Here is a 22,914-nt window from a genome sequence, read left to right on the forward strand (position 1 = left end):
TGTGAGGTTCACTTGCGCTTTTAAAAATCAAGAACATGCACTCTGGCTGATGTGAGAGAGGAAGTAGGACACGCAGAGACGTGACCGTGGGCTATCAATCCTGATACTGGCTGGGGAAGGGTCCCTGCCAGGGCTGAGGGGGTGGAACAGTGGTGGGTGACCAGATGACGGGTCCGGGGTATCCAGGCACGGACCTCCATTGCCATCTTGCTGCACATCCCAATGACCATCCACCTTGGCCCATGGTTCTGCAGAGTGACACCGGACATATGGGTGCTCCCACCGCACCATCCACCCCCCAGCCCCATGCACCCCACCCTCCGCCAAACCACCACCCCCAACTGGCTGCCACCTGCTTGAGGGGCATCATGTCGCTCACCTAAGGGCTATGCCCATGGCTTGGAGCGTACCGCTGGCAAGGGCAGCGTCAGCCATTGGTACCCTTGGCTGCAGGGACGGGCACCAGGGCCAGAGGCCCCCATGGTGCCTGGCATACACTGGGCCAAGGGTGCGGTGGGGGGGAGGGCCTAAGGGGGGCATGTGGGGGCAGGGTCCGCAGTGCAAATGGGCCACCATGTAGCCTGTTGTACCTGGTTGGGCACAGGGGTATGCACTCATGCTAACATGTTGGCTTTTCACCCCCTGCAGACAATGGATATTAGAATTCAACCAGGAATGGTGGCCTTCCTCCTAATCGCCACAGCACTGGGGGATGCACTGAGGCTGTACGAGCTGGAGCTGCTCGAGGAGGTGGGAAGAGGCACCGCATAAGACCACGTTTGTACCGGCAGCGCCTGTCATTCGAGAACCTGCCGGAACGGGCATGCCATCGAAGACTCCGGCTGAGCAGTGGGACCATGAGTCATTACTGCTGGATCGTGGTGCACCTGCAACCACGGGGAATGGGGGAGGATGCCTGTTCCTGGTAGTGGTCAAGGCGACGGTTGCCCTGAACCTTTACGGGTCCTTCCAGGTGCCGAGTGGGAATCTGTCCAGAATTTCTGAGAGCTCATGGCACAGGTGCATCCTCGCCGTCACGGATACTCTATGTGCCCGGTCGCCACAATACATCAATTTGAATGTGGACTGAGCTGACCAGAATGTCTGGGCGGGGGTTCGCCGCCAGCGATGAGATGTCCAGGGCTGATCGATGGGATGCATGTCCTCCTTCGAGCACGTGCAGATGACAGGACGGTCTTCACAAACCGATACCCGGCAGTGTGCACAATGCCTTCATTGTGGCACAATTGATGGTTCCTGGCCTCTTTGAGGCACATCCCCAGCTGGGGGGTTGGCTCCAGGGCGACGGTGGTTATCCGCTGTGGTCGTGGCTGATGACGCCTATTCAGAGGCCACAGACCCGCTACAATGGCGCCCATGAAGCGACCAGGGGCACGATCGAGCAGTGCTTCGGCAACCTGATTATGCGGTTCTGGTGCCTGGACTGCTCTGGAGGGACCCTCCAGTACAGCGCTAGCAGGGTCTCCCACATCGTGGTGTCCTGCCATGCCCTCCACATCATCGTGCAGAAGAGGGATGACGTGCTGGATGGGGATGATGAATGTCAGCCCTCGTCCGATGTGGGAGAGGGTGGGGATGGGCAGACCATGGGGTCCGTATAGGCACGGGAGGCCGCCCAACGTGTGCGCCTGGGCCGATGCGCACGGGACGCTCCAATCGCTTTCAGGTTCACCGACTAGGAAGAGTGGCCAGTGGCACGTACATCTTGTGATCCCCGCAACCCCCATCTGTGATTTCTACCTGCCTCACTATGGGGTGCAGGACCTGGGTTGATAATAACAGCGGGTGTGGTCCATAGGATGGAGGATGATGACAACCCACTCTGAGTTGAGCTCTGGTGCTCCGCACCTTTTGCCAAGATCTGACTCCTGCCCATGGTCGCACGTTCCACCGTCCAACAGGGTGATCTCTGCATGCGAGCTGGCCATTCCTTCACACGGTCCCACCAAACCCCTGGGGTGGCGGGGGGAGTGGGGTAATGGGGGTGGGGCACGGGAGCGGTGAGCGCTGTCTGAAATGGGGTCTGTGGTCCAAGCTCCCCCACCCCAACCCTCCGCCCAGCACCCTTCCTGCCGCCAGAACCCCTTCTGCTCCCAATCTCACACCCTTCTGACAAAGCACTGAGGCATGTTGTAACGTCGTACACGTGTTTATTGTAAACATATATGTGCAGATTTGTGCCCGAGCCCCTATCGCTATCTTATGTGCTACAGCCATGTCAACCTAACTGATGTCTACCTTTCTGGCCTTAGGGGCCCTAACGCTACGTCGAGATGGATCCCCAGGCAGTACAACAGGAATGTAAGCAGCATGCTGCGATTCTTGTCCTGTGACCTGGGTCCCCTTTGGCGACTGTCTTCTGGGGTGACCAGGCCTGAATGGGCTTGGCTGCTTCCTGGGAATTGCAGGTGGCTTGGTGTCTGCTGCTCATGAGATGACCAGGGACAGGAGAGGGGGGTGGAGTCCGAGGCACTGCGGTGTTCTGGCACCTCCCATGAGGGAGTCATCGGCACGGGCCCCAGCATCACCTCCTCTCCCCCCTGTTAGCCGTTTTAGTTGCTGTGATATGAAGAGTCTAAAGTTCTTGTTCCTTTTCACCAAACACCATTTATTTCACTTCCACAGCCTCTGCTCAAAACTCTTAACAACACACCACCTGACAGAGGCCGCCTGAAGCCCCCTTTACATATCAGTGTCAATTAATGGATACTTAACATAAATGAGACAACTAATTGCAACGTCTCTTAACCCATTGCTTAACAGTCTCCCCTTCCTTGGGGGAAAAAAAATAATTAGGTGAAAACAACATTTCAAGAAACTCAAAAACACACATGATTTCCCCCTCCTTATTTTTTGTTTGGACGAGAAAGAAAAAAAACAGTCACAGAAACAAGCGTCCTTCATTAACAATATCCAAAAGTTTCTGTGAACTCGCCCCTCTTTTCGTAAAACAGTCTGACAGTTGATAGCTCCTGTCGACCCATTTAATTTTTGTTATTTCCCCTCTGTCCAACATATGCTTCAAACTTGCGATGTCTATCTGTAACCTCTTTTCATTGACACTTTTTGTAGTGTGCACATTTTCCCACAGGGATTTATTGTCAATGTGACAGTCAATAGGTATATTACAGACTTCCGGTTGCGGCGATGACCAACTGAGTCGCACGTTTCGGCACCTCCCGTTTTAACGGACTTTTGGGCTCTTATCGGGAGCCCCAACGGAAATTTTTCACGGCCAAACTCAGTGTGAGGCGATAAAGGAAGGAGTCCCCCCGGGTGTGGATGGAAAGAAGCGATAGTAGTGGCCAGATTGCGGAGGATCCTCTGGAGCAGCGGCAGAGATGAGAAGGGAGTAGCAAGATGGCGGCTGAGGGAGCCCAGATGGTATGGGGCCCGGAACAGCAGGAGTTCCTCCGGCGATGTGTGGAGGAGCTCAAGAAGGAGGTGCTGGCGATTGAGGGATTGAAGGAGACGCAAAAGACCCAGGAGATGGAGCTCCGTGGAGTGAAGGCAAAGGCAGCCGAGAATGAAGACGGGATACAGGGCTTGGTGGTGAAGACGGAGACGCACAAGGCACTACATAAGAGGTGCATAGAAAGGCTGGAAGCCCTGGAAAATAGCTTGAGGAGGAAGAATTTAAGGCTATTGGGTCTTCCCGAAGGGTCAGAGGGAGCGGATGTTGGGGCGTATGTGAGTACGATGCTCTATACTTTAATGGGAGCTGAGGCCCCGATGGGCCCCCTGGAAGTGGAGGGAGCATACCGGGTCCTCGTGAGAAGACCGAAGGCAGGGGAAATACCGCGACCAATAGTGGTGAGGTTCCACCGCTACAAAGACAGAGATGGTCCTGCGATGGGCTAAGAAGACACGGAGTAGCAGGTGGGAGAACGCGGTGATCCGCGTGTATCAAGATTGGAGTGCGGAGGTGGCGAGAAGGAGGGCGAGTTTCAATCGGGCCAAGGCGGTGCTCCACGGGGAAAAAAGTGAAATTTGGAATGTTGCAGCTGGCAAGACTGTGGGTTACACACCAGGGCAAACACCGCTACTTCGAGACGGCGGAGGAGGTGTGGGCATTTATTCAAGAAGAGAAGTTGGACTAGATTTGAGGAATGGATGTTTGGAAAGAAGTAGCGAGGTGGTGGCAAGGAATTGTAAAGGGGGGAGAGGGGGAGGGCTTATCTGTAAAAATGTAGGACGGGAGAATTGTTTCTCCCCCACCCCCAGAGGGGGGGGACACGAAGAAATGTGGGCGCCGGTAGGGAAGGGGAGAGGGAACTGCGCCATTAGGGGCGGGGCCAAGAGGGAAGCACGGGCTTTTCTCCCGCGCTACGGAAATTGTGGCGGGAAAAGTGGGCGCAGGAAGGAAGGGGGCCCCACACGCAGGGAGGCCAAGGGTAAACGGGGGAAGCCGAGGTCAGCCAGTGTTTACTGACTCCCGGAAGCAATATGGGGGGAGCAATCAAGCTAGAAGGGAATCTAGCCCGGGGGGGGGGGGATTAACTGGGTTGCTGCTGCTGAGGGTAAGGGGGAGCTGATATGGGATGGTCGGGACGGGAGGGCGCCGTCTGGGGGACAAACGGGTGAGGAGCTGGTTTAAAAAAGGGGATGGCTAGTCGACGATGGGGGGGGGTAAAGGGCCCCCCAACCCGGTTGATCACGTGGAACATGAGAGGATTGAACGGGCCGATTAAGAGAGCAAGTGTATTTGCGCACCTAAAGAGGCTGAAGGCGGATGTGGTTATGCTTCAAGAGACGCACCTGAAAGTGGCAGATCAGGTCAGATTAAGGAAAGGATGGGTGGGACAGGTTTTCCACTCAGGATTAGATGCGAAAAATAGAGGGGTGGCAATACTGGTGGGGAAACGGGTACTGTTTGAGGCTAAGACCATAGTGGCGGACAGTGGGGCAGGTACGTGATGGTGAGTGGCAGATTGCAAGGTGAGGCGGTGGTGCTGGTGAACGTATATGCCCCGAACTGGGATGACGCGGGTTTTATGAAGCGTATGTTGGGGCGCATCCCGGACCTAGAGATGGGAAATTTGGTATTGGGGGGGGGGACTTCAACACGGTGCTGGACCCAGGGCTGGACCGGTCCAGATCTAGGACCGGGAGGAGGCCGGCAGCGGCCAAGGTGCTTAAGGGGTTTATGGAGCAGATGGGAGGAGTAGATCCCTGGAGATTTGCTAGACCGAGGAGTAAGGAGTTTTTCTTCTTCTCCCACGTCCATAAAGTATACTCCCGGATAGACTTTTTTGTCCTGGGAAGGGCGCTGCTCCCGAAGGTGGCAGGAACGGAATATTCGGCTCTAGCCGTTTCAGATCACGCCCCACACTGGGTGGATCTGGATCTAGGAGAGGAGAAGGAGCAGTGCCCACTTTGGAGATTAGACATGGGACTGTTGGCAGATGAGGGGGTATGTGGAAGGGTGAGGGGATGTACTGAAAGATACCTAGAGGTCAATGATGATGGAGCGGTCCAGGTGGGAGTAGTATGGGAGGCGCTGAAGGCGGTGGTTAGGGGGGAGCTGATTTCCATAAGAGCCCACAGGGGAAACAAGAGGGTAAAGAAAGGGAGAGACTGATTGGGGAGATTCTGAGGGTGGATAGGCAATATGCGGAGGCCCCGAATGAAGGGCTATACAGGGAAAGACGGAGACTACAGACGGAGTTTGACCTGCTGACCACGGGTAAGGCGGAGACGCAGTGGAGGAAGGCACAGGGAATACAATACGAGTATGGGGAAAAGGCGAGCCGATTGCTGGCCCAACAACTTAGGAAGAGGGGGGCGGCGAGAGAGATCGGAGGAGTTAGGGACAGGGAGGGAAGGATGGAGCAGAGAGCGGGGAGGGTGAACGGGGTGTTTAAGTAATTCTATGAGAGGCTGTATAAGTCCCAACCCCCGGAGGGGAAAGAGGGAATGATGCACTTCTTGGACCAGTTGGAGTTCCCGAGGGTTGAGGAGCAGGAGGTGACAGGTCTGGGAGCGCAGATTGAGGTGGAGGAGGTGGTAAAAGGAATCGGGAACATGCAGGCAGGTAAGGCCCCGGGACCAGATGGGTTCCCGGTGGAATTTTACAGGAAATATGTGGACCTACTGGCCCCACTCCTGGCGAGAACCTTCAATGAGGCTAAGGAAAGGGGGACACTACCCCCGACGATGTCGGAGGCGACAATATCGTTGATCCTGAAACAAGACAAAGACCCGCTGCAGTGCGGGTCATACAGGCCCATCTCCCTCCTACATGTAGACGCCAAGTTACTGGCCAAGGTGATGGTGACTAGGATAGAGGACTGTGTCCCAGGGGTGGTACATAACGACCAGACAGGGTTTGTTAAAGGGAGGCAATTGAATGCCAACATACGAAGGTTGCTGGGGTAATGATGATGCCCCCACCGGAGGGGGAGGCGGATATAGTGGTGGCGATGGATGCAGAGAAGGCATTCGATAGAGTGGAGTGGGACTACCTGTGGGAGGTACTGAAGAGATTTGCATTTGGAGAGGAGTTCATCAGATGGGTTCAGCTCCTGTACGGGGCCCCGGTGGCAAGCGTGGTTACAAACAGGCAACGATCCGACTATTTCCGATTACATAGGGGCACAAGACAGGGGTGTCCCTTGTCCCCGTTACTGTTCACGTTGGCAATCGAGCCATTGGCCATAGTGCTGAGGGGCTCTAGGAAGTGGAGAGGGGTGCTTAGAGGAGGAGAGGAACATCGGGTGTCATTATATGCGGATGATCTGCTGCTATATGTGGCGGACCCAGTGGAGGGGATGCCTGAGATAATGCAGACACTCAGGGAGTTTGGAGAGTTCTCGGGATACAAATTGAACAAGGGAAAGAGTGAACTATTTGTGATGCACCCCGGGGAACAGGGCAGGGGAATAGACGATCTGCCGCTGAGGAGAGTAGCAAGGGACTTTCGATATCTAGGCATCCAGGTGGCTAGGAACTGGGGAACCTTGCATAAACTTAACTTGACACGACAGGTAGAGCAGATGGAGGAGGACTTTAAAAGGTGGGACATGGTGCACCTGTCATTGGCGGGTAGGGTACAGGCGGTCAAAATGGTGGTCCTCCCGAGGTTTCTTTTCGTGTTTCAGTGTCTCCCCATACTGATTACAAAGGCCTTCAAGAAAGTGGATAGGAGTATTATGAGCTTTGTGTGGGCTGGAAAGACACCAAGGGTTCCTGCAGTGTAGGAGGGACAGAGGGGGACTGGCACTGCCGAACCTGAGTGATTACTATTGGGCCGCCAAAGTGTCTATGATATGTAAGTGGATGAGGGAAGAAGAAGCAGCAGCGTGGAAAAGACTGGAGATGGCGTCCTGTAGGGAAACAAGTTTAAAAGCACTGGCGACGGCGCCGTTACCGTTTTCCCCGAAAAAATACACCACAAACCCAGTGGTGGTGGCGACTTTGAAGATTTGGGGGCAGTGGAGACGACATACGGGGGGTGGCGGGTGCCTCGGTGTGGTCCCCGATAAGGAACAACCACAGGTTCGTCCCGGGAAGGATAGATGAGGGATTCCAATCTTGGCAACGAGCAGGAATTGTGAAATTGAAGGACTTGTTCTCGGACGGGACGTTCGCGAGTCTGGGAGCACTGGTAGAAAAATACGAGTTGCCACCTGGGAATGCCTTTCGATATATGCAAGTGAGGGCATTTGCAAGGCAACAGGTGAGGGAATTTCCGCAGCTCCCGGCGCAGGGGATCCAGGACAGCGTGATCTCGGGGGCATGGGTCGGTGAGGTAAAGTGTCCAACATATACAGGGAAATGAGAGACGAGGGTGAGACGATGGTAGAGGAGCTAAAGGGTAAATGGGAGGAGGAGCTGGGGGAAGAGATTGAGGAGGGGCTGTGGGGCAGATGCCCTAAGTAGGGTAAATTCCTCATCCTCGTGTGCCAGGCTCAGCCTGATCCAATTCAAGGTTCTACACGGCGCATATGACGGGAGCAAGGCTGAGTAGATTTTTTGGAGTGGAGGATAGGTGTGCGGGAAGCCCGGCGAACCACACCCACATGTTTTGGTCATGTCCGGTATTGCATGGGTTCTGGGTGGGTGTGGCAAGAGTGATCTCAAAGGTGGTGGGGGTCCGGGTCGAACCAAGCTGGGGGTTGGCTATATTTGGGGTTGCAGTAGAGCCAGGAGTGCAGGAGGCGAGAGAGGCCGATGTTTTGGCCTTTGCGTCCCTAGGAGCCCGGTGAAGGATTCTAGTAATGTGGAAAGAAGCTAAACCCCCGGGCGTGGAGGCCTAGATAAACGACATGGCAGGGTTTATAAAATTGGAGCGAATAAAGTACGCACTAAGAGGTTCGGCTCAGGGGTTCACCAGGCGGTGGCAACCGTTCCTTGACTATCTCGCAGAGCGATAAGGGAAAACAGGAAAGACAGCAGCAGCAACCCGGGGGGGGGGGGGGGATACATGTGGGTCCTTGTTTTTTTTTTGTTCTTTTCCATGCTAGTTGTTTATAATTATATTTATTTTTTCAATGTTACTATTTCTTTTTCTGTACTTGTTGTTAGTTAATATATTGTTTAAATAACGGTCAATGTACATTTTGTTACAAAGTTGTAAAAATGGAAAACTCTTTTTGATCGAAAAACTTTAATAAAATATATATTTTTTAAAATAGGTATATTACCCAAATCCCCTAATCCCAAAATTTCTGTCAATATCATACTTGTATAAAAGGCCATATCCACCGCCTCTACAAGGCTTAACGTCTCAGCAGCCAAAGTGCTTTTTACCACTCTCCTTATTTTCTTTGTTTCCCACACAAGCGGGCAACATTTACTATTGTTCCCCAAAAGGAAAATTATAAAACCTCCTGTGCTTGAAACCCCATCACATAAATTTGCGTAGGACGCATCACTATAAACGATGAGTTTCAAGTGCTTAAGGTCACCTAAAACCGGGAACTTCACAACATACTCCTGCATTTTTAGTTTGGCCAACGCTTTATTTGCTCTTATGTCTTCCACTTTGGGATCATTCATTTTTGTACTCAACTCTAAGACATCAAAACTCACGTCCGGTCTAGTCTGTCTACCTAACCAGTTCAGTTGTCCAATTAAACTTCGCAGTTGCTCTTTTTCTATCTTTGAAACCATTGCGTCTTTTTGTGAAACTCGGCCACGACTAATTGCTATTGGGGGTGATGCTTTCCAAATAAGATTGCTGACGTAAAGTTGCCCCTAACTTAGTCTATCCAATTTGCAGTCCAATATATTTAAATGCACCGGAAGCCTGACTTTCAACCCTGAATTCTTTCCTCAAACCAGAGATTACAATAGCTTCAAAATCACTAGTCCCACCCCACAAAAACTCATTGACATGCATCATAAAAATGCCAGAAAGATTTCCTTTATAGTGCCAGTAAAACATTGCAGGATCTGCTTTCAACTGGCAACAGCCTAACTTTAACAAAACTGACCTTACCGAAAAATATCAGACTCTAGATGCATCATTTAATCCATATACACATTTGTCCAACTTCCAGAGTACCCCTTCTGTGTTAGCTGCTTCTTCAGGAGGACGGAGAAAAATGTCTCTCTGGAGCTGATGCCCCTGCAAAAAGGCAGCTTTTATATCTATAGATTTGCATTCCCATGCCTTTGTGGCTAATAGAGCCAAGAAGATCTTTAAAATAACCTTTCCTGCTGTAGGTGAATCTACCCTTAAATCCTGATCTTCTAAGTTTTCTTCAAATCCCCTTGCCACAAGCCTGGCCTTTGCCTTATAAGTTCCATCCGGAAGAACCTTTTCCGTGCATATCCATCTGTGGGATAGAGCTCTTTGTCCCCTATCCGGTACTTCCGTGTATACCCCAAATGCACTATGCAATTCTTGCTGTTTAGCTTCTTTAATAACTTTTTCATCTAATTTATTTGAAGCCACCAAAATCTCACATGCATGTGGGCCTCTACTCCTATTAGTATTTGTAGTCTTACTCACGTAGTCTCCTGCCTGGTATCTCGTTCTGTACTGCTACTGCTTGATCTTTCCCTTCTGCTGTGGGGTGTCCTTCAATAGTTCTCGACCTTTTCCTGCGGACCTGTTCACTATCCGATGTACTATCTGAACTGGCACTGCGTTTCTGTGCCCTCCATTTTTGAACTTTGTTTTCCCAATCCATTGTCTTGACTCCTTCCTCTGAATGCTGTACATTCAACCAATGTTTATACTTTCCAGTGGCCTTCCCTGCTCTACTAGTAACAGTTGCATCCTTCCATTGACTAGATCCTTCAGGCAAGTATGTCACTTTTGTACCAACTTTTGGCAGTTGCCCTTTCGGAAAAATGGCCTGTTCTAATTCATCAGAAGTGTTGTGTTCCTCTACAGAAACCCTGTCTATATCAGTTAACTGGTCTTCATAGTTCTGTAACACATGCGTACCAGATGACTCTGGTTCCTCGTCATGTCAGTCTGCTCTGTCTAAATTTGAAAATTTGTAATCTGTACCCATTATCCTTGGTGAATGTACCCTAACAGTTTGATTACCATGTTGCAAAATAATTGTTTTGCTATCTATGCCTATGATCTTCCCTGGGCCTTTCTATTCATTAGAATTTTCTGTCTTATAGTATGCCATGTCTCCTTGCTGAAAAACGGCATCTGATGGCCGTACGTTATGTCTTAAAGCTCTGCGAATTCTTTCAGAGACTTCCGCTTCCAAAAAAGCTTTTCTACTGCTATGTAATGCATTTAAATGTTCAGCAAAACCAGAGCTAATTGTAGTCCCCTCCCAAGCTGGAGGCTGGTCATCCAAAATGGACGGAATTTTAGGATTTCTACCAAACACTAATTGATAAGGACTATAGTCCCGAACCATCTGCAATGAATTCTTTGCATGTACCGACCATGCTAAAGTTGAATTTAGCCTGCAATTTGGTCGATCTGCCAAAATTTTCCGAAGCATGACATCGATGACAGCATGATTTCTTTCACAGACACCATTACTAAATGGGCTTTCTGCAGCAGTATTCATAACTCTGATATTCATGTTTTCACACATATCCCTAAACTCATCATTAGCAAATTCTCCCCCATTGTCCGCAAGGAATTTTGCCGGTGGACCCATTCCTGTCCCTATCCATATTTCCACGATTTGATCCAGAATTACTCTCTCTTCTTTACTTCGTACAATCGTTGATTGACTAAATCTGGTTGCTAAATCTACAAAATGCAAAATAAATATATTATTTGCTTTATCCCAGATCTTAAGGTCCATTGCCACAATGTCGTTAAAATCCCTGGCCAAAGGTAGGGTTACTATCGGCCGTGCTGGTGTCCTTCTGTACTTCCTACAAACTTCACAGCGGTCATTAACCTGTTCTATCAGTCTAGTATAGTCGCCATCCCTTACCCCTGCATCCTTTAATAAATTTTTCAGCCTCCGAGGAGACGGATGTGCAAATTGCCTATGCAGTTTTAATATCACAAGCTTTTTATCAGCTAAAGTCCCATTTTCATCTGCCATTAACACATCCTTAACCACTCTTCTTGAAAAATTATGTCAGTAATGGAATACAATAGTGTCCCGACTGTGTAAATTGTAAGTCCACCGTCTTTCCAAAAACTGTTGCCTTATCCTGTTCCATATCCAGTTTCATGTGTGCTTTCTTCATTCATCGACGGTCTGCTCAGAAGCAAAGGTATCTCACTTGATACAACATCCGTGCTAATGAAATGATTCACTCCGGCAATATTGCAAGGGATCACCACTCTTTTCAGCGACTTCAGAGTATTATCATCCCCAAACCTGAAATTTGTGGAACTTTCAAATTCCTTAACCTTGTTACGATTTTCAGCATTCAAAGAGTCCAGGTAACATTTTAACCAGTCAATTCCACACACAGTAGATGTGCAGCCACTGTCCAATACAGCACAGTTGAAGGATTCTGCAACCAACACCCTCATTACCGCCATAAAACTGCTTGTCAATAGGACAATGCCTTCTTTCTGGTCACTATCTTTTTTCTCTTCTGACTCTTCCGTGTCATGTGTCACTTCAAACACTATCATAACGAGTTGGACATTTGAAAGCATAATGGTATTGAGAGTCACATCGAAAACATCGATTTATCATGCCCCGTGCATTTCTGGGGTTCATCTTCCTATTGTAGGTTCTAACTGGGTTTCTGTCTTCATAATTTCCTTGTCTCGGTCTCCGTTTATAGTCTTGAGCCCTGTTCGTAGCCATACGATTTTGCCATCCTGTTACTAGTGTATCTTCCATATTCTGCCTTATTGCAGGCTGACCTATTTGGGTCATCAGAGCCATCGGAATCGAATGTTTCCCCAGAAACTTTTGTAAAGCTTTTGTCATCTGTTCGAATAAGGTATCCTTATCAGTAAACTGAACTCCTGTCAAAACCAGGAGCCTATCCATGTTGCTCACTCTAGCACAGTCAAGTAATTTAAAGGCCAACACAGACTGTGGAAATTCCAGATTGTGTTTCTGCAGCCTTTTATATAGTCTACCAAATTTCATTATATAGTCTTCCAAGGAGATATCTTCCATTTTCCGGAACTTATCAAAATCCGACCATGCTTCATACGCACTTAACAAGTCAACTTTCTTATAATTCTTATCCATATAATGTAATAAAGTCTCCAGACCTTCTTCTGAGTCTAACTCTTCCAATTCCAGCTCAGAAAGCACTTTGTTTCGGATTTTACTGCCATATGGTAGAGAAAGAGCCAATGCCATACCTTGTTTTCTCTTTCCCAAAGCAGTTACTTTAGTCCACATAACTACTGCACTTCTCCATTGGTCGTACGATTCACTTTCAGAAAATAAGGGAGGATATCCAGCCATCTTTATCCTGGGTTCAGCCATATATCCCTCTTTTAAAAATCTTTTCTCACTCACCCCTTGGTTTGATCTGGAAAAGTTGTATCTTTCAACCCTTCACATTTACACAGCAACCATCCTCTGCTACCAATTGTTAGCCGTTTTAGTTGCTGTGATATGAAGAGTCTAAAGTTCTTGTTCCCTTTCACCAAACACCATTTATTTCACTTCCACAGCCTCTGCACAAAACTCTTAACAACACACCACCTGACAGAGGCCACCTGAAGCCCCTTTACATATCAGTGTCAAATTAATGGATACTTAACATAAATGAGACAACTAATTGCAGTGTTTCTTAACCCATTACTTAACACCCCACCCCCCAATGCCCGATGACCCCCGGGCTACTCCATGGGGTGGGGTGTGGGTGGAGCTAACCCCTGAGCCTCCCCCGCCACCTGGCGCTGCCAGTCTTTGAGGCCCGCTCCCGACTCCACGCTTGTGGTCATGGAGCACAGGGAGTTCACCACCTCCCTCTGGGATTGAGCCACATAACCCAGTGATTGCGCCACCACCTTCTAGGTCTTGTGCCACATCAACCAGTGACTGCGCCTCCTCTGGCTGGGACTGGGCCACCTCTATCTGTCTGTGCTACATCGGCCAGTGCCTGGGCAATGCCGCTGGTGCTCTGATCACCTGCTGTGACTGGACCACCCTCTGGAGCGCCGCTGCAATGTCCAGGTATCTCTGATACATGGCTGTCTGTGACAGGGTAGCCCTGTCCTGGGCCTCGACCACCACCTGCACAGAGTGTCCCAGGCCTTTGACATCTTGACCCATGGTTGAAGCCTTTGTGCCCAAGACCTCCACCGTGCAAGCCAACTGTGCGGTGACTGCACTTGCAGGTGCTGGATGGTTGCCGACAACCCCTCATATAGTCTCTGGTTTTGCGACTGCATCTCCACAACCGATGGGATCATCCTTTCCAGAAGCCCGAAAAACGGCAGCTAGTCCCTGTGGTCGGGCCGCCCTCCGACCATCTGCCCCCTCGGGTTTCTACCTTCACGTGCGCACCAGATAGTGCCCCAGGAGCCTCTTCACTGAAGTGCCCAACCGAGGTGAGTGTCTCTGGGATGATGGTGGGTGTTGAAGATAGCTATGATGAAAAGTCGATGTCTTCCCCGGACTCGAGCTCCGGGATGTCACCAGATGTGGGATGAAGGGGCCAGCACGGTAGCCTTGTGGATAGCACAATTGCTTCACAGCTCCAGGGTCCCAGGTTCGATTCCCCGCTGGGTCACTGTCTGTGCAGAGTCTGCACATCCTCCCCGTGTGTGCGTGAGTTTCCTCCGGGTGCTCCAGTTTCCTCCCATAGTCCAAAGATGTGCGGGTTAGGTGGATTGGCCATGATAAATTGCCCTTGGTGTCCAAAATTGCCCTTAGTGTTGGGTGGGGTTACTGGGTTATGGGGATAGGGTGGCGGTGTTGACCTTCGGTAGGGTGCTCTTTCCAAGAGCCGGTGCAGACTCGATGGGTTGAATGGCCTCCTTCTGCACTGTAAATTCTATGATAATCTAAGGCTCCCATCGCTGTGTGTGTCCTCATTGTTGCTATTCTCCACTTGTGGTTGGGACGGGGGACACCAGGAGGACTCGCGGCATCATCAGGAGCTCCTGCAAGATGCATGATTGGACAGTGGGCTGGGGAAGCGGGCGGGAGGGGTGGGGGACACACGACACATGTGCCATGGGGAACTACAACTCAGCCGGGCCTCACTTCCTCGTCTGATGCCAATCTCCGCCTCGGCGAATACCCTTTCTCCAGGCCCTGACCACATCCCATGCTCTCTGTTCTGCTACGCTGAATGGCCGCAGGTCCAGCCTCCAATATTCTCCATCTCAAGACGATTAAGAGCGATCTTCTCTGGAGGGGAAGTTTGTGCATTTTATTTTCAGCACTGCTGGCCAGTCCGGACGGTGTTGCCTCAGGCGCTCACGACCTGTGCTACCTGCGTCCAGGCATGCGAGTGGCGGCAGCTGGCTGCCTTCTTCCCACCCCAGGGCACAGGGTTGCCTGCCTCTTCTCCACGGCATCTAGCAGGGTCTCGAGTTCAGTGTCCGTGAAACGATGTGCCGCAGTCCTTGCTGCCATCTTGTTGGCTGGGGTGCGTGGGGAGTGAAGTGTGTATATGCGGCTGCAGCTTGTCAGCCTCCTGAATTTCAATCCTGAACCCGCCAAATCCGGGTTCTCATTGGAATCGATTGTTCCATGTGGCGCCGGTGCTAGCCCCTTAATGGTTGGTGAATTGGTCCAGGAGCAGCGACAATTTAAGTCCACTAATCCTGGCCTGGTGTCAACACTTAGTCTCAGGAACAAAGAATCTGGCCCATGACGTTTTTAAATACATACAGAGAAATGGGTATTTTTATGTTTTGCATAAATGGATATCAAATTAATGATGTTGCAATTGGTGACATTCTTATGGTGCTTTGCCCCACAAACATATGGGATATGATATTACCTGTGGCAGACTAAATAGTTATGGGCACTGTTACTAATACAATATTAATATTGGCCAGTTTGCACACTGAGCTACTTTGCAGCAAGATTTCTCATAGTTGAATCACATTGTACGCAAGAGTCATTTCAGGCGAGGTTGGCTGGGAATTTCTCCCCGCCTCTGACGGCGAATTCCCCACTGCCAACTTTGGCCCTTGGGAGTTTCTCTCCGGGCTAGCCCACACTTGCTGGCTGGCTTGCGCCTGAAAAGCAGCGCGGCATGGCTGATAGATGCTGGATGATCCCTCTTCCAGGGACTACCCGGCTCACCAACACTGGCGAGAAGATGTCGCGATATGAATCCCACCCATTGTGGGACAGCTAGTCTTATTCTAATATGCATCCCCGAGATCTTACCAAGGAGCTGGATCTTATCCCCTCGCCTTGGAGACCTCGGGTGAGTGCAGTTCAGTGCTGGTCTCCACGAATGGGCACCAGACGGAACAACACTCGTAGGGCCTCCCAGGGGATCAGAGACCCCCAGGTGGTTGCCTTGTAGGCATGCTGGCACTACTGCCACCTGGGCACCCTGGCACTGCCAAGGTTCCCAGGTGGTACGTCCAGCTGGCAGGGACATTATCAAGGTGCTGGGCTGGCACTGCCAGGGTGCCAAGCTGGCATTTTTCACACGACCGGGATCGGTTCAGACTGCGTGGGTGCGAGTGTCGCGTCAGGAGGTCGAGAGATCTGGACACTATTTAAAAATGGCGTCCCGATCTCTCCCTGTACCAAGGAGTTCCAGTGAGCAGAGCTCCTCAGTGCAGAAACAGGACTAAATGTGGCCTTGGCCGCACATTGCACATGAGGCCCCCGATCTACTTGAATGGCCGCTTGATAGTGCGATGTTTCATGGCGCTCCAAGCACTGCGAAACACTCGGCTAATCGCACGCTATAGGACTCTGTTCCCATTCGGGTAAATCACACCCTTAGAATTTGTTTCATCCTGGGAGCTGAACTCGCTGGCAAGACTGGCTGCTCAAAGATCCGTCTATCATTTTGAAAGTAGCACCGAACTCCAAGTGAGCTTGAAGGTCCCCCTCCATGCATGAGTAATGTCACTCCCCCAACATACATGGGCATTACCCTGCACCCCTACCCCACCCTCCCAAGTGAGGACACCCAGCTATGGTGGCCCCTCTTTTCTTAAACCTACTTAACTGTGCGAGACTGGGTCCTGCCCCTTGTAGACAGGACCCAGATTGCGACATCTTGCAAGATCTGGTTAGATCTCGCGAGGTGTTGCGGCTGCCAAGGATCCCGAGGGAGGACTCTCCCTGGATTCACCGGCCGTGTATCACTGCGATTATGCGGGACGTGGCTGGATCGTGCCCATTGTGTGCAACCTAGGCTGACGGTCCAAATCACTCTGCCTTTTGAATTCGATGAACATCAACTCTTTGCCATTCCAGATCTGAATGATCAGTGTCATTCCAATGACTAATATGTTGTTGAAAATATATCAGCTAAAATAATCCTTGGCTCATTTCTGTATTGACAAATCAACATTCAATCCAGACACTATAAAATGCAGCTTTTAGGTTTGGCTTAGCATGATCCACTGACATCTTTTAGTCTGAAACCTTTTATTAAACTATCCAAAATTGTTGCTGAATAATTATGGCACACGTGTATGCCATTCCTGATACTTCAAATTGTCTGTTTATTGGAATCCGAGTTTTGAACATTCACAACAATGGCACCTTTTAAAATCTGTATTTCTCTTTTGTCTTTTTTAAATGAAACTAATGAACGCTTTCTTTTATTTCTCAGTAACAACTGGGCAACATACAATCCACACACAAACGTGTTATGGTTGCATTACCTGGCTGACAAAATGTTAAGCTTGCAGTACAAGAAAAGAACCACCAGAGCTCACAAGACACTTGAAAAACAATTTAAGGAGTTCATGCATGAATCTCTAGAGCATCAATGTGCTGTAGATTTACTAGCGTCAAGTCCTCTGTTTCAAAACAGCTAAAATATTTTGCCTTTGTTTTCAGATGTGTAAATAAAGTCGAGTAAACTTTAAAATAGTGATTTTAAATACTGTAAGATATCATGTAATATATTACGTAAATAAATTTGTAGTGTGTAAAATGATTAATGCAGTAACAGATTAAATCCAGTATTTTGGATTGCCAAAGTGAAACTCCATTCTAACCTGTAGCTTATCATTCGGAACCAATTTAAGACCTTTCACAGGGTTTGCCATCGATTTTTAATTTCTTTCTGTTGGCACCTAAAGAAGCCGGGTACTATTAATAGCACCGGAAAAGATCCTTGTGCCAATGGAATGCAAGATAAAACAAAATTACTTTGAGCCATATATTTTATGTATTTGCCTGAGTGCATTGGTCTGCTCAAGCCGGAAGATTGTGAGCCGGGATTCTCCGCGTCGCAATCGCGCTTGGCGCTGGGGTGCAGAATGGGGCGTCAGACCCGCGATTCCGAAGTCTTCCCGCAATTCTCCGGGGACCGGGGAAATCGCTGCTAATCGAGGTCGAGGCGGTGCCGGTCAGGATCCATTGAAAGGCCCTCGTGGTGAATCTCCGCCAGCAACTGGCCAAGTTCCCGCCGATGTGGTTCATTCATGGTTCCACCCGGCAGGCACTCGAAGTGGCGGCTGCAGACACAGCCTGCGGCCGCCCTGGTTGGGGGGGGGGGGGGGGGGGGGGGGGAGGGGGAATGTTGCGCGGGGCCGCCGCCACAGGCGTCTGCGCGGACCCGCGGCCGGAAGTGCAGGGCCCTGTGTCGGCAGCCGGAGCTGTGTGGAGTATTCAGGGGCCCTGCCAGTCCCCTGCAAAATGGACGTGAGCGTGGGGACATAGCCCCATTGTCAGAGAATTCTGCCCATGGTTTCCGTGTCCATGACAGTGGTTTGAGCTCATATTCAAGTTGACACTCAAATGCTGTCCTGTGTAAGAATCATAGAATCCCTATAGTGCAGAAGGAGGCCATTTGGCTCATCGAGTATGCACTGACCTGCCGAAAGAGCATCCAGATCCACTCCCCGGCCATCTCACCCCATCTCCGTCACCCTGCAATCTAACTTGTACATCCTTTGACATGAAGGGGCAATTTGGAGCTGTATTGTTGGGGCTGCTGGGTCTTCAAATGAGACATTAAGCTGACATTCTGATACAAGTGGATGATAAAAGTTCTGAGAAAAGCCAGGAGTGTCCCATGATTTCTGAAATCACGCAAAAAAAAAAGCTGCTTTGGCCATTAGGCTAATTGCTGTTTATGGGTTCTCAGTATGCACTCGGAGATGGAATTTCCAGCCCTCCCCGCAGCAGGTTTAATGGTAGGTGTGGTTGGGGGCACGACTGGCATTGTGGTGGGAGTGGACATATCGGTTTCCCACCATGGTAAAATGATGGTGAAATGTTGCACTGTTGCCCGCTATAGCGTGTCACAGAGGCCATCGTTAAATCGATTTGCATCCTGCTAATGAGATGCAGATGAAGGGCCGATGGGAATCGCCCCCAACCCGATCGACTGCTGCCTGTGAAAAATCACACCGGTCCAGGACACATCTGGACCAACGTGGTATGTACGTGTCAAAACTTACCTGAAGAAGGTCTGGGGCAGCTCACGGAGATGAGACGATGGAGACCTCCAGCAGCTAGTTCTTATTGATTGATTTGATTTATTGTCAAATGTACCGAAGTACAGTGAAAAGCATTTTTCTGCAGCCGAGGGAATGTACACAGTACGTACATAGTAGACAAAAAGAATAATCAACAGAGAACATTGGCAAATGGTACATCGACAAACAGTGATTGGCCCCTTGTTCCGCACTGTAACCAAACAAAGTAAATACATGAGCAAGAGCAGCATAGGGTGGCGTGAATAGTGTTCTTACAGCGAACCGATCAGTCTGAGGGGGAGTCGTTGAGTCTTGTAGCTGTGGGGAAGAAGCTGTTCCTATGTCTGGATGTGCGGGTCTTCAGACTTCTGTACCTTCTGCCTGATGGAAGGGTCTGGAAGAAGGCAATGCCTGGGTGAGAGGGGTCTCTGGTAATGCTGTCTGCCTTCCTGAAGCAGCGGGAGGTGTATACAGAATCAATATGGGGGGCAAGCTTGTGTGATGCGTTGGGCTGAGTTCTCCACACTGCAGTTTCTTGCGATCTTAGACTGAGCAGTTGCCATACCGCTGTGATGCAGCCGGATAGGATGCTCTTTATCTGTAGAAGTTTGTGAGAGTCGATGCAGACATGCCAAATTTCGTTAGCTTCCGTAGGAGGTAGAGACGTAGTTGGGCTTTCTTGACAGTTGCATCAACGTGAGTGGACCAGGACAGACTGTTGGTGATGGTGACCCCCAGGAACGTAAAGCTATCAACCATCTCCACTTCGGAGCCATTGATGCAGACAGGAGTGTGTGTTGTGCTACGCTTCCTGAAGTCGATGATCATTCTGACATTTAGCCAGAGGTTGTTTTTGGTACACCATGCAACCAAGTGATTTAGCTCCCTCCTGTAATCTGATTCGTCGTTGTTTGAGATACGGCCCACCAGTCATATCTTCTGAAATGAAATGAAATGAAAATCGCTTATTGTCACAAGTAGGCTTCAAATGAAGTTACTGGGAAAAGCCCCTGTTGTTTGAGATACGGCCCACCAGTCATATCTTCTGCAAACTTCTAGATTGAGTTAGAATTAAATCTTGCCACACAGTCATGTGGGTATAGGGAGTACAGTAGCGGACTGAGCACACATCTTTGCGGGGCCCCAGTGTTTAGGACTAATATGGAAGAAGTGCTGTTGCCTAGCCTGACAGATTGCGGTCTGTTGGTGAGGAAGTCAAGGATCCAGCTGCACAGGGAGGGGTCAAGTACAAGATTGCAGAGTTTGGTTATTAGTCTTGTTGGGATAATGGTGTTAAAGGCGGAGCTGTAGTCGATGAACAGCAGTCTTTCATAGGTATCCTATGAAACACCGTGTAGAGTGTCAACTGCATGCATCTCCTCCACGTAGCAGCATCCAGGAGTGATTATTCTCAGCACAGCAACTTCTTACAGGGATCAGATCTTCAAGTTGCAAGTGGAAGGCTGCAGGAGGTACTGGTGGGTGGCGATGGTCTGTGCTTGCGAGTGGGGTGGGGGAGGGGAGGAATGAAGAGGTGGAGTTGGTGTGGAGGCCGAGAGGTGGATGGAGAAAAGAAAAGATTCAGTGGAGGTTGTGGAATGGGTAAGCTGGTGTGGAGCAGGAGGGTCATGCTAGAGTGTGGAGAGTGGGGTTGTGTTCCTGGGCATTGGGGTGGGCCGGCCTTTCTCCTATTTGCCTGTGGCCCCATCAGCCTCGTCTTCTGTGACTGCAGAGGGTGCAGCTCAGTCTCTGCCTCACAGCCTGTGGATTAAGGACCTTTCTCTTGGCCTCTCGATCGAGCAGGTCACCCAGGGAATAGTTGGGTGAAACTATTCTCTTCTGACCATCTCCAACCTTAGTTTTCTATGGGTCTGGGACTCTTAAATACAGTACCTGGTTATGATGGTGGGGCACGCACCTTCCAGCCTGCTTTTCCATGAAAAACGTTAGGAAACACCCAACAGTATAATTAATGAGACTGGGACAGCGCAATATCGTATGAATTCCTTATGACCTCTGTGGCGGCAAGTTACTTCCCTTTTGGGGTGAGGTTTTCCCACCTGGGACTAAGTCCAGTGGTGGGGATGGGGAGTGTTTTCTGCCGCAGAGGTTGAAGGGGATTTGCACGGTAATGCATGATTGCAGCCACATTAATTATGCAGCAGGGATTTCCCGACATATTGTGCAGTAGGGTGGGCTGGATGGTGTGTGCCCCGCTGTCATATCTGGGTGCCATTTTTAAGAAACAACTTGGTAACCATGCCATTTGAGGTGGTAAGAAGGGGACAAAGACCTCCAGCGCCAGTTCCTTGTCCCCGGATGCCCTCCCCGCCAGCCTGGAGGTTAGGCGGGTTGCCCTGTATCCAGCTGATGGGAGGAGGAGCCTGCACAGGGAGACCAACCCTGTTTGGGGGCAGGTTGCCACCACTGACGGTGCCCAGGGCCTCCACTGCAGGTCAGGCATACAATGCCGGAAGAGGATAAGTGGCCCCATCTGTGCCACCAGGGTAAATGAACCATCAACTGCTCACATTAACCACAATGAATGTTACTGGGGACATCTACCTCAGAGGCTGCACAGTGGTTAGCACAGTTGCTCCACAGCTCCAGGGTACCAGGCTCGATTCCCGGCTTGAGTCACTGTCTGTGCGGAGTCTGCACGTTCTCCCTGTGACTGCGTGGGTTTGCTCCGGTTCCTCCCATAGTCCAAAGATGTGCAGGTCAGGTGGATTGGCCATGCTAAATTGCCCTTAGGTTAGGTGGGGTTATTGGTTTACGGGGTTAGGGTGGAGGTGAGGGCTTAAGTGGGGCACTCTTTCCAAGAACAGGTGCAGACTCGAGGGGCCGAACGGCCTCCTTCTGCACTGTAAACACTATGATCATCGCCCCACTGCAGCCCATCTACCCTGCAGGTGGAAAGGTGCCTTCCTCGTCCTACCAAATGAAAAGCTCACATGCTGTCTGGAATCGGGGGAGGGGAAGGAAGGGGCTCAGGCATTGAGAGCACCAGCAACCTCTGCAAATGACGTGCCTTTCTGAGCCTTATCCTTTTATACATCCTTTTATGTATGTATATGGGCTCACTGGGCAGAAAGGTGCTGGCCCAGAACACCTCTGGATAACATACAATCAGATGGCGCACGATACAGTGGGGTAAGACTGGAAACCTGAGAAAGAAACATGAAATTGTTAAATACAAATGAATGCTAAATACAATTTCTCTCAACCCCATCTCTGTTCTCTTTGAGCAGGAGAATTTAAGCCATAATCGCCGAGTGAAGACTTAAGTGGGGGGGGGGGTGGCGGTAGGTTTGCTGAGTTGGGAGAGTTGGAGGTTGGAGGAAGAGTTTCAGTTGCCAAGAGGTAATGAGTTTCGGTACTTACAAATCAGGGATTTTGTGGGAAAGAAGATGGCCATGTTCCCGAGGTTGCCGCATGAAATAACTGTCTGAGGATGAGGTGGGGGAGGGCAGGATCTCAGACATACACGGGGAGAGGGCATCGGTGGAGGATATAAAGTGGAGTGGGAGGAGGAGCTGGGGGTATTTGAGGTGGGGTTATGGAATGAGGCCCTGCAAAGGGTAAATTTTACCTTGTGTGCGAGGCTGAGTCTCATTCAGTTTAAAGTGGTGTACAGGGCACACATGAAGCGAGACGGATGAGTCTGTTTTTTCCAAGAGCTGGAGGATAGATGTAGGCGGTGCTTGAGGGGACCGGCCAAACGCACCCATATGTTCTGGGCCTGCCCGAAGTTGGAGAAATTCTGGAAGTCCTTTGCAGGACTATGTGGGAGGTTCTGGGTGAGGGTGGTTCTGAGCCTGTGGATGGCGATATTTGGGATGTCGGAGGATCTGGGAGTGCAGGGGAAGAGCGAGGCTGATGTGTTGACCTATTGTGGTAGTCACCACTGTTGTATATAGTGCACGTATGAGATGTAATACGGT

General features: G+C 50.2%; 1 protein-coding gene across 1 annotated transcript in view; it reads left to right on the forward strand.

Annotated features, from left to right (window-relative positions):
- Positions 1 to 17,535, forward strand: part of haspin (histone H3 associated protein kinase) — a 101,880-nt gene extending 84,345 nt beyond the window's left edge. The window contains exon 15 of the mRNA XM_072496446.1: positions 17,152 to 17,535. Coding sequence (XP_072352547.1) covers positions 17,152 to 17,359 — 208 coding nt within the window. The 3' untranslated portion in view covers positions 17,360 to 17,535. The remainder of the gene's footprint in view (positions 1 to 17,151) is intronic.
- Positions 17,536 to 22,914: the final 5,379 nt, after the last annotated feature.

This window comes from Scyliorhinus torazame, chromosome 3 (genome assembly GCF_047496885.1).
Source record: "Scyliorhinus torazame isolate Kashiwa2021f chromosome 3, sScyTor2.1, whole genome shotgun sequence".
Lineage (NCBI taxonomy): Eukaryota > Metazoa > Chordata > Chondrichthyes > Carcharhiniformes > Scyliorhinidae > Scyliorhinus > Scyliorhinus torazame.